This window comes from Cajanus cajan, chromosome 1 (assembly GCF_000230855.2).
Source record: "Cajanus cajan strain Asha chromosome 1, NIPB_CcT2T_4, whole genome shotgun sequence".
NCBI classification, from domain to species: Eukaryota; Viridiplantae; Streptophyta; class Magnoliopsida; order Fabales; family Fabaceae; genus Cajanus; species Cajanus cajan.
Window position 1 is genome coordinate 56,807,789 of NC_138517.1, and position 12,701 is coordinate 56,820,489.

The 12,701-nt window shown below is 42.9% G+C and overlaps 1 protein-coding gene across 1 annotated transcript; it reads right to left on the bottom strand.

The window, feature by feature from the left end:
* Window positions 1–3,754: 3,754 nt before the first annotated feature.
* LOC109817307 (uncharacterized) lies at window positions 3,755–4,321 on the bottom strand. The gene has a single exon (XM_020382523.2). It carries the CDS (start codon window positions 4,319–4,321, stop codon window positions 3,755–3,757), a length of 567 nt encoding a protein of 188 aa, XP_020238112.2.
* Between the last annotated feature and the right edge of the window lie 8,380 nt (window positions 4,322–12,701).

Here is a 12,701-nt window from a genome sequence, read left to right on the forward strand (position 1 = left end):
TGAGACGATTTTAACCTCACTTATGTTCATTCAAACAGGGTTAAAAATAATGTGGTCTAGAATTTTATTGCAAGCGAGAAAAGAAGCAATAAGAAATAATAATGAATGATTTTATTATAATCACAGTGGAAACATGTGCCCTATCGAGGCTCGGGGGTCGGGCTGTCCCCGAGGAATGATCTCTAATAGTCACTGAATTTACACATCCCTATTAGAAGGAAAAGAACATTTGATGACGACAGCTGGCCTTGACGTTTATGAACCAGCCTTCCTAAAGATCTGGCTTAAAGAACGTCGAGAAGGATCTTGATTCCTCTTCGTCCTTTGATCTTTGCTAGGGTTGTATCCTAACCCTTGTTTCCCTGGATTGTCCTTGATAATAGTTAGCTCCGGGATCCCTTGGGAGTCCTTGCCTAATCCTTGTCCTGGCAAGTATCCGTTCTTAGTGAGCATATGGGCTACCTTCTTCATTTCTCGGGGAAACGTCTCATCATTGGCAATTTCCAATGCTTGGAAGGCGGTTTCCAAAGCTTCCTCTGCTGCATCCACATAAGGTATGTTGGATGGCTTGCTGATGAGTATGTCATCTTCAGCTTGTACAGTCACCAGTTTGTCATCCATTATGAACTTGACTTTCTGGTGGAGCGTAGAAGGAATAGCTTTCGCATCATGAATCCAAGGTCAGCCGAGGAGACAGCTGTATGCGGGAGTAATGTCCATCACTTGGAATTCGACATTAAAGATAGTGGGTCCAATTTGGATTGGAAGATTGATCTCTCCCACCACTTCTCTTTTAGAGCCGTCGAAAACTCGAACGATCATGTTGCTCGGGCGCATTTGGACTCCCTTGATTGCCAATTGCTTGAGCGTTCTTTTTGGCATCACATTCAAGGAAGATCCATTATCTACCAAGACTTTTGCGATGTGATACTCCTTGCACTTTACAGAGATGTGCAAGGGCTTGTTGTGATTTGATCCCTCGGCGGGGATCTCTTCATCGGTGAAGGTGAGGTGATCACTAGCCGTGATGTGACTAACAATCCCCTCAAAATTGTCTTGGGAGATAGTGTGCGACACATATGCCTCGTTCAAGACTTTCAACAGAGCTTGTCGATGCGGTTCGGAGCATAGGATCAACGACAACAGAGTAATCTTTGCTGGCGTCTTATGAAGTTGATCCATGATGGAGTACTCGCTCTGTCGGATATACTTTAACAGCTCGTCTGTCTCCTCCTCGGATTCTTTTTCCTCGGTTTTCTTTTCTTCTTTTTCTTTATTCTTGGGAGCTTTATCATGAAGATCTTCGGGAGTGTAGATCCTGCCACTCCTAGTCATGCCCCCAAGTCCAGCGATGTTGGAGATATCGCTGTCGGCAGAAGAATGGATGTCGTATATCCACGGCACAGCCTTATTTGATTCGTAAGGGAAAGGCCTTGGAACTGTGATCCTTAATGGTGTTGGACTTTCCCCTTTATTCGTCTTGATTACCAACAACGGAGTTGACGTGTGCTCGCTTGGCGCGGTTGTTGGCTTACACTTGATAACGAACGGCGTGCGATCCATTCTTTGAATATACGCATCGATTATTTCTTTCTTTTTATTAATGTTTATTAATGGATTACTAGGAGAGATGTATGAAATGAATAACTCCTAGATCCCTCCATGATCTATATGCATGATATGAGATGATGGTGGTTGAATATGCATGCATAGTGTTTATTCAACTAAGCATTATCATGTTTTCGAGGTTTTCCTAAAATGATGCATGATATTGCTTGGTTTGGATAAATACATATTTTTTCTTTTGGATATTTTGTATCTTTTTTGTATTTTTTGGGTGAAAAGGGAAACTACCTATATGCATGTGATGAAGGTAGATGTTAACACCATGTAATGGAAGATTCTTATTTCTATTTATTCTTATTTTATTGTAAACAAGAATGTTGTATGTTTAAAAAGGTGCAAATGTATGCTCATACAATGTCACATAGCGAATGCACACACAATTCACTCATCCACGAACAGTCACGAGCGAATCACGAGGTAGGGGTATCCTGCAGAAAGGTGCATATTCAAGGCAGGTTCTAACTGTTCTCACCAGTCCAAGGCCCCCAAGGTGCCCCCATTATAGGGACCCAATTCCTCTCATCGTAGGTCGATGGAAAGCTCCAACGCACCGTCGGACTCAAGTTCATGGTTATCACCTTGAGTGATGTTTTCCGACAACGGTCTACGGGCACCTATAGACCCATTCGACAACCGGCCGTACTAACATCCACTCCCTATGGTTAATCACTCATGCCCCCGGGTATAGAGGGAACTGTTGTGTGCAAAGGTTTGTGTGCAGTTTTTATTTCAAACAATTGCGTAAATTTAAAAATACAACAGTTATTTAAAGCCATATAATAAATCATGTTATCATACAAGCAAGGGGTAACGAAGTAATTTTTAACTATTATTTGTTAAAAATAATCTGTCACTAAATGGGACTGACTCTCGAAGCTTCCCCAGTGGAGTCGCCATCTGTCGCCACCGGCCCAAACGGGGCTTTCGGCATTCGCGAAGGATGGTTGGACTCGTTTATTTGTTTAAAAATGTGGATTGCTAGAATGACTTATTCTCAAACTGAGACCTCGTCAAACGAGCAATTTTATTAAAAGGCTCACCAATCCATGTTAATCCCAAGCGGGACCCTCCATGGATTAGTGGTTTTCATAAAAAGGAAGGGTTCGTGGAGTCGCCACCAATGTTTTACTCAAAACATTGGAAAAAGGGATAAGGCAATTGATTTTATAAATCAACTTTGGCCATTACAACCAGAGTTGGGTAAGGGAGTCGGTTACGCGTGGGGAAGGTGTTAGCACCCCACAGCGCCCCTTTCGGGTTCCCTATGACAGATTATTTCTAAAATAATAGCGTAAAATTACTAAATTACCCCTATTTATTCTAAGCAATTATAAATTAACTATCTACATGATGACAGTTTAAATATGCACACAGAAAGCAGTAAAAGGAAGGATTTAAGAAGAAACCTTTGAAGCGTGCTTTTATATATTTCGTAAAACTGGGAAGCTTTTTGGCGTTCCCTCGCTCTACAAGCCCGCTCGCTCCCTCCTATAAAATTTTAACTATGGAAATCCGGAGGATTTCCCTTCGACTAGGTTCGATCCTCAAGCAAAATGGCTCGGGGCTCAAGAACTTCGTCGGATCAACTCTCCGAGTGATTTCTAGGGCAGAACACTGCTCAAAAACCCCAGAATACTCAAGGAGAGGGTTGAAACTATGTTCAAAAGTGTGGAATGACGTCCAATTGACGTCATATTTATAGGGAACAGGCCCAATACGGGCTACAGAATCAATACGGCCGTATTGAAATTTTTGAACTTCAATACGGTCGTATTGAGTTCAATACGGCCGTATTGAAATTCAGAAATTTCAATGCGCCCGTATTGAGTTCACTGCGGCTGTATTGAAGCTTCAATACGGCCGTATTGATTTCAGTACGGCCGTATTGAAGTTTCAGAAACTTCAATACGCCGTATTGAGTTCACTGCGGCCGTGTTGAAGCTTAAATACGGCCGTATTAAGTTTAGTACGGCCGTATTGGGCTTCATTCCCTCCACTTCCTTATTTTAAGCTACTCTAAGACCTCTAAACCTACAGATAGCCATCCTATGGTCTTCTAGGAGTCCTTCTGGCTGACTTTCCTTCGATCTTTGAGGGTCTTCGAGTTTTATTTCCGACCCGGACAATTTTAGGGGTCTACAGGGTGGTCGATTTCTTGTTGAATGATGGTTCTCAGTTGTCCTGGCTTCTTGGTTGCGGCCAACCTCGCCAATTGGTCGGCTTGAGTGTTGTCCTCGCGTGGGATGTGCTCGACCAGCACCTCTTCAAAGTTTGACTTCAACTTCTGATAAGCATGGTAATACTTCAACATGTTGTGGTCTCTTACTTGGAAATTACCCCCGACCTGCTCGGCCACCACCTTGGAATCAGTTAAACACTTGATTTTCGAAGCCCCCATGTCTTCGGCTAGCCTCAGTCCGGCCAACAGTGCTTCGTATTCGGCTTGGTTATTCGAGGCCTTGAATCGGAAACGGAGGGACTGTTCTAGAATTATTCCTTTGGGTCCTTCCAGAATTACCCCTGCTCCGCTCCCCTGGCAGTTTGAGGAGCCGTCCACATGGAGAGTCCACCAATGTTCTTCGAACTGGCCATGCGGATGGAGCTCATTTATGAAGTCGGCCAGACATTGAGCCTTGATCGGCCCTCTCGACTTGAAGGTGATATCAAACTGCGAAAGTTCCACTGACCAAGCCATCATCCTTCCTGCGAGTTCCGGCTTGCCTAAGACCTTCGAGATTGGGCAGTCGGTGTGAACCACTACTCGGTGGCTCTGGAAGTAATGTCGTAGGCGTCGGGAGGTGTGCACTAAACCAAGCGCCACCTTCTCTATCAACTGGTATCGGGTTTCGGGATCTTGTAAAAGCCGACTGATGAAATAGATGGGGACTTGGGTGCTTTCTCTTTCCTACACCAAAACCGAGCTGATCGCCTCCTCAGAAACAGCCAAATACACAAGTAGTGGGCTTAGGGGATCAGGTCTCGTGAGTATCGGTGGCGTCGCCAGAGTTGTTTTCAATGTTGCAAAGGCCTCTTCACATGGCTCGTCCCACGTGAAGGCCGAAGCCTTCCTCAGAAGCTTTGTCATTGGGCTTATTTTGTCGGCCAGACGGGGAAGGAATCGGGACAAGGCGACTAGTCTTCCTGAAAGTCGTTGCAACTCCTTCAGGTTGTTCGGGCTTCTCATATCCAACACTGCCTGACATTTGTCTCGGTTTGCTTCTATCCCCCTGGCCGATAACATAAATCCTAGGAACTTTCCTCCTTTAACTCCGAAAGTGCATTTCTCGGGATTGAGCCTCATGTTGTGTTTGCGTAGTTCATTGAAGATTTCGGCTAGGTCGGCCACGTGATCGGCCAAGGAATTGGACTTGACCACCATGTCGTCCACGTAAATCTCGATGTTTCGCCCGATTTGGCCCTGAAACACCTTATCCATTAACCTCTGGTAGGTCGCCCCGGCATTCTTCAATCCGAATGGCATGACTTTATAACAAAAATTGGCGTTGTCGGTGATGAACGCCGTATTTTCTTCATCGGCAGGATGCATCTTTATCTGGTTGTAGCCGGAGTACGCGTCGAGGAAGCTGAATACCGAGTGGCCGGCTGCCCCATCGACGAGTCGGTCAATGCAAGGGAGAGGATAGGCGTCTTTTGGGCAAGCTTTATTAAGGTTGGTGTAGTCAGTGCACATTCTCCACTTCCCGTTCGCCTTTTTAACCAACACCACATTGGCCAGCCAGGTGGTGTAAGTGACTTCTCTGATAAATTGTGCCCGTAATAATTTCTGGACCTCGGCATTGGCGGCCTTCCTCTTCTCGTCTCCCATTTTTCTCTTCTTTTGGGCCACTGGTCGAGCGTCTCGGCACACAGCCAATCGGTGGCATACAAAATTGGGGTCGATCCCTGGCATGTCTGAGGCCGTCCAAGCAAATAGGTCCCTATTTTCTCGGACTGCTCGTTGCACACGGTCTGAATCTGCTTTGCTTAGTAGGGATCCCAAGTATGTGACCTATTCGGATGCTCGGCCAAGCTGAAAAGGGATAAGGTCCTCTGCGGGCTCAATTCGTTCCTCTTCTCCTAATCGTGGATCAAGATCGATACCTTCCGCCACCTCCTGTCTGACCGTATTCACACCTCTTGCTGCTGTTATGGGGTCGGCAAGAAGTTGTACCTTCAAGCTAGAAAGGTAACACTCCCTTTCTGTCTTTTGATCAGCATGGACGGTTATTACCTGTCCATCTTTCGACGGAAATTTCATGCACAGATGAGGGGTCGAGACAATGGCTCTTAGTGCGTTGATGGATGGTCGGCCTAGCAAGATATTGTAGGACGTGTTTGGATGCACCACGATGTAGCGGATCTTTATCTCTCGAGATAACTTTTGGTCGAAACCAAAACGCGTGTATAGGTCGATGCACCCTCTCGTCACCACTCTTTCGCCTGAAAATCCCACTAGTGGTTCGTTGTAAGATTCCAGGCTTTGTTCCGGAATCCCCAGCTGTACAAACGTGTTCCAATATAAGATGTCGGCCGAGCTCCCCTGATCGACTAACGTTTTCTTCACAATGCAGTTATGCATTTCGACCGAGATTACCATGGGGTCGTCTTGTACAGGGTCGGCGCCACGAAAATCTCGGTCAGTAAAAGTGATGGGTGGCATCTTTGGCATTCTTGGCTGGTTCACATAATTCACTGATCGAATAGCTCGGAGGTGTCGCTTTCGTGCTGAGGAGGAGGAGCCGCCTCTGGCGAATCCACGGCTATTGTATTGATCACCTTCCGTGTTCGGTCATTGTCCTCCCTGGGATGCTGTGATCGGTCTCGGCGTTCAGCCGAACGGGACCGGCGGCGTCGGTCCCTCGGTGGACGAGCTTCACGAAAATGCTCTCTTTCCCTTGACCCGTGGTCTTGGGAGGTGGTAAAGCTTTTGAGGTGACCCTGTTTGATGAGGTCCTCGATCTTGTCTTTCAATGTTGAACACTCTTCGGTGGAGTGTCCCCGGTTTCGGTGGAATCGGCAATTCTTCGCCTTGTCGGCTCTAGGGGGCGTGTTCGCTCTTTTCGGCATCGCCATGATTTCTGATGCAAGAGCCTGCTCCATTACTTTGGCCCTGCTTGCATTGAGGGGAGTATACGCTGTATAGTGGGGTCCTCTCGGGGGGCGGGTGTTTAGGGGTTCGGCGTTGGTCTTCCTCACTGGTTCTCGTCCGGGCTCCTTTCGGCTATAACCCTCCTCGGCTCTGGCCTGATTTCGGGTCTCTGCCAACTCCTCCATTTGCATGTATTTTTCTGCTCGGCGTCGGAGGTTATTCATATCCACCGGCGGTTTTTTGCACAAACTATTTACGAAAGGTCCGGGCATGAGTGCCGTGCTCAGCCGGTCCATTGCCACGGCGGGGTTGAGGTCGCCGATTTCCATTGCGATTTTATTAAACCGGTCCATGAAAGTCCTCAGACTCTCTTTTTTCTCTTGACGAACCCCCGCTAAGGCTAGTGAGGTCGTCCTGTACGGCTTGCTCGTTGCGAACTGGAGAGTGAATTGGGAAGACAGTTCGTTGAACGAGTCGATGGAAGAGCTCGGTAACCTTGTGAACCAAACCAGGGCCCTTCCTTTCAGAGACGTGGGGAATATTCGGCACAGAGCCGAGTCGTCTTGAGTGGAGAGGGTTGCTTGAGTCAAGAAAACATTCAAGTGCTCTTCTGGGTCGGAGGATCCGTCGTACTTCTCAATCGGCATGCTCTTCCAATGGTCCAGCAGTGTTGCCTCCATGATTCTCCTAGAAAAAGGATGCCTTAGGGAGTGAACGGTGGTGTCGGCCTTGTTGGCTATCAAAGAAGTGACTGGGGTTCGGGTGACCTGGTCTGTTGGGGCATGATAGGCGGACTCTTCTACGAGCGTAGGAGTGGTCGGCACATATGTTTGGTTCAGATGCCGAAGCTCAGCGTTCTGCCGGCGTAGCTCGGCCAGCTCTCGGGCGTCGGCTTCTCTTTGCCTTTGGATGGCCGCCATTTCCTCGCGAAGTGCTCGCAAGTCATCTTGAAAGTTCGGTTGAGTTTGACTGGTGTTCGGCTGGACTTGCTGTATCACAGGTTCCGGTTGGGTCTGAGGCATCCCGTACGGGTAGCACTCTTGGTTGGTCATGACGGGGTTGCTTTCGGGGTTAGGAATCGGGTGAGTCGTTGTCGATTGTCCTTTGCGCGTTGTTACCATATCTCGGTCTCAGTCGTAGAGTAAAAAGGGGCTGAAAACGTCTCTTCGGCCCCACGGTGGGCGCCAAATGTTCCGGTATTAGGAAACACACTTCAATTATCCTTGTTCTAATAGGTCGGGTCTTAGGTCTCGGTCTTCTCGCTCCTATCCGGGTAGTCTGATGCGAAGGGGGGGTGTGCCTGCAAAGACACTCCAACGCTCAAGTAAGTGCTCGGCGTAATAAATGCGGTAGGTGAAAGTTGGTTACGTACCTTAAGAGGGGGTCTATTTATAGTGTTTGTTGTTGGGCCGTGATTAGGGATTGGGCCCCGGAAAATTAGGGGACTAACCTGGCGTATTATGCAAATTAACCCTTCCGTAATCATACTGGTGAATGTCGTCAGTTCGGCCGAGCACAACGAGATGTTCCATTTCGTGAATGGTCGGTGTGATCGGGTACACGGACTATTCGGTTATAAATTAGAGTGCTCGGTCGGGTCGGTGCCATACAATTGTTCGGTCAGGTCGGCCCATGCGGTATAATAAGTATGCTAGTAACTACTAGATACAAATTCTAGAATCATGTAAAAAATTACATATAGATAGAAAACTCTAGAAATAGCTAGATATCTCTAGAATTTTCTACATAAAACATGAATATGGTGTTGAGGCCTATAAATAGGCCATGTACCAAACATTTTTATACAAAACAACTAGTAAGTCATTTTCACTACTCAAATCTATTTCAACTATTCCTCTAAACTAGTTTTCCTCTCAACTAAGCCTATTATTATAAATTTGCCTCCCCATTCCTTCTACCAATCAAATAAGTTTTTACTATTTGATAATTCATAAACTAACCGTGGTACCAGAGCTATGTTCGGTAATCTACTAGGCGTAGAAATATTACCCCACTCCTTCCAAAAAAATTTCTCAATATTCTACCCACTTTCAAAAAAAAATTTCTAATCCATGGCTAACACCATTCAACCATCATCTATCCCTATTCCCATTTTTAATGGTGAAAATTATGATTTTTAGAGTAAAAAAATGAAGACATATTTCTCCTTTCAAGATTTATGTTACATGATAAAAGAAGAATTTTCTACTCCAGAAGATACCTCAGCCCTTACTGTGGCTCAAAAAAAGGAGTTAAAAGAGAACAAACAAAAAAATTCAAAGGCGTTATTCATTTTGCAACAAGCTGTGACCGACACAATTTTTTCGAGAATAATGGGTGCAACAACAACCAAAAAAACATGGTCTATGCTGCAGGAGGAGTTCGAAGGAAGTGAAAAGGTACGTGCCATAAAATTACAAACTCTACGGCGTAACTTTGAATTGTTAAATATGAAGAAATCTGAGACGGTAAAGGACTACTATTCTAAGATAAAAGAAATAGTTAACCAAATGAGAGCGTACAGTAAAAATATTCTTGACAAGAAAATTGTGGAGAAAATTCTAATTAGTGTTTCCCGTAAATATGATCCAATCGTGACAACGATTGAGCAAACAAAAGATCTATCTACCTTATCAGTAACAAAGTTGATGGGGTCACTTGAAGCTTATGAGCAAAGGTTGAATAGGCATGATGAGAACTCAACTGAAAATGCCTTTCAATCAAAGCTCAAATTACAGTCTCAAAATAAAGATAAAAGGAATAATGGAGAAACTTCTAGAAATAAAGAGAATTCTAGAAATTTCTCTATAAATTATCAGAATGAATATCCTCCATGCGGCATTTGCAAGAGGACAAATCATGCCGAGAAAGACTGTCGATATCGTGGAAATAAAGCCACAATGTCGCCATGCAATAAAGTTGAACATGTGGAGAAGTATTGTCGCAACAAAAATAAGCATCAAGCAAAATTTGTTGAAGAGAAAAATGGTGAGCAACATCTTTTCTATGCTACCCAAGATTCCAATAGTGAAACAAGTGAAAATTGGTACTTGCATAGCGTCTGCATCAATCACATGGCCAAAGATGCAAGCATCTTCAAGGATATTGATGAACCCGTCAAGGTGAAAGTTCGAATGGGGAACAACACTGTCGTTGAATCAAAAGGCAAAGGCACAATTATGGTGGAGACGAAGAAAGGTACGAGACTTATTGCTGATGTTCTACTAGTTCCCAATCTTAAAGAAAATCTCTTGAGCATTGGCCAAATGATGGAGAAAGGTTATACTCTCCATTTCGAAGGAGACACATGTAAAATATATGACAATAAAAAACTAGAAATTGGCCAAGTAAAAATGGAGAAGAGGAATAGAAGTTTCCCTATAAGCCTAAGACAAGGCCCTAACATTGCCATGAAAGTAGAAGTAGATGACTCATGGCTTTGGCATCGAAGATTTGGCCACTTTAATACACATGCCTTAAAGTTATTATATCAAAAAAATATGATGAGAGATCTCCCATGCCTAAAGAAGAATAGTGAAGCTTGTGAAGGATGTCTTCTTGGCAAGCAACATCAACTGCCATTTTCAACAGGCAAAGCATGGAGAGCAAAGGACTTGTTGGAGCTGATCCATATAGAGATATATGTGGACTAATGCGGATGTTGTCACTCCATAACAACAGGTATTTCATTCTCTTCATAGATGATTTTCTAGAATGACTTGGGTCTACTTCATAAAAGCAAAATTAGAAGTCTTTGGTATTTTCAAAAAGTTTAAAACCCTTGTCGAAAAGCAAAGTGACAAACAAATAAAAGTACTTAGAAGTGATCGTGGCAAAGAATACACTTCCCATGAGTTTCATAAATTCTGCGAAGATGAAGACATTGAGTGACAACTTATAGTTGCATATTCTCCACAACAAAATGGAGTATCTGAAAGGAAAAATCACACAGTAATGGAGAAGGCCAGATCGATGCTCAAGGAGAAAGGATTACCAAACACATTTTGGGTTGAAGTAATTTATACTATTGTCTACATACTTAATAAATGCCCAACTAAGGTAGTCCAAGATTAGACTCCGATTGAAGCTTGGAGCGGAATAAAACCATCAGCAAAGCACCTAAAGGTATTTGGATCTATTTGCTGCATACACATTCCATAAGAGAAAAGGCACAAGCTAAAAGACAAGACAGTACGAGTTATCTTCCTTGGATATAACAAACAGTCAAAAGGCTACCGTGTCTACAACTTGCAAACCAAGAAGCTGATTATTAGTCGAGATGTTGAAGTTGATGAAAATGCGACTTGGAATTGGAATGATGAGAAAGAAGAGAAAAATATTCCTATCTCAATTCAGCAACCAGAAGGAGTAACTACAGAAGTCCAGGTGAGCCTCGTTCTCCTCCACAATAACAAACTCCATCACCAAAGTCTACTCCAAGACGAGTTAGATCTTTGGTGGATATATATAAACCTCCAACTTGGCCATACTTGAACCTGAAAGCTTTGAAGTAGCGTCAAAGCAACAAGTATGAGTCAAGGCTATGGAAGAAGAGATAAAAATGATTACACATGGGATCTAAGACTATCCAAAGGACAAAGATATCATCAGAGTGAAATGGGTTTATAAGACAAAGCTCAATCCGGACGAAACCATACAAAAGCACAAGGTAAGGTTGGTAGCTAAGGGTTATTCACAACAACCTGGAGTCGACTACAAAGAGACATTTTTCCTAGTAGCACGCCTAGATACAATTAGATCTCTAATAGCTCTTGCAACACAAAAAGGCACTACCGAGAGCAATAATCAAACAATTTTGCACTATGATAGGAATTAAAGAAATTTGTATCAAGGAGGAGTGTTAAAATATGATACAAACTTCTAGAATAATTAGATTCTTATAGAAAAATACATAGGTATGCTAGTAACTACTAGATACAAATTCTAGAATCATGTAGAAAATTACATATAGATAGAAAACTCTAGAAATAGATATCTCTAGAATTTTCTACATAAAACATGAATGAGGTGTTGAGGCCTATAAATAGGCCATGTACCAAACATTTTTATACAAAGTAACTAGTAAGTCATTTTCACTACTCAAATCTATTCCAACTATTCCTCTAAACTAGTTTTCCTCTCAACTAAGCCTATCATTATAAATTTGCCTCCCCATTCCTTCTACCAACTAAATAAATTTTTATTATTTGATAATTCATAAACTAACAATATAAGATGTGATTTTTATTGATAAAATATAATTTTAGTTTTTTAATATCGATGAAAATTAATCATGAAAACACAAGTCTGCGTCCCAAAACAGGCCCTGTATCTATTGAGGCAAGAACCTTGGTTAAAATGGTTACTTAAAACATACTTATCATTTAATTAATGTGATAGGGAGCTGTGGTTACAAAGGTAACGTATCAAGTAGATAAATTCTTTTTATTTTTGAAAGAGAGATGAGAGATGGAGGTGTTTGAGAGTGAAGAATTAGGCTCCAAACATATATACCCTTACTTTCTCCGCTCAACAATTCCAATTGAAATCATTAGTCTTCAAAATAGTTTAATCACTACACAATTTGTGTGTGAAGTGTAGAAATCGATCACATAACAAAATATAAGCCCAATGTTTATGGCACATCTGCAATGTTACACATACGTTTTTCCATCCAATCATCATCAGTCGAGTCGAATTGAATGGTCTGTTTGGTTCAAATATTAATATTCATTCTTCCAATATTTTAACATAAAAAATAAACTAACTATTCCAAACACTTTTAGTTCTGAAAAGGCATACTTTATGCTCTCTAGCCCATATCCTATATAGTATTTGAAAACCAACTAGGATGCAAAATGTATAGAGAACAACTGAATGAGTTGATTATATCCATCCACAGACCAAGCACATATATTATTCACAAACATTAATTCAATTTATTAAATTTTGATTTTCCATGTAAAAAAAGTTATATATGTTTTTC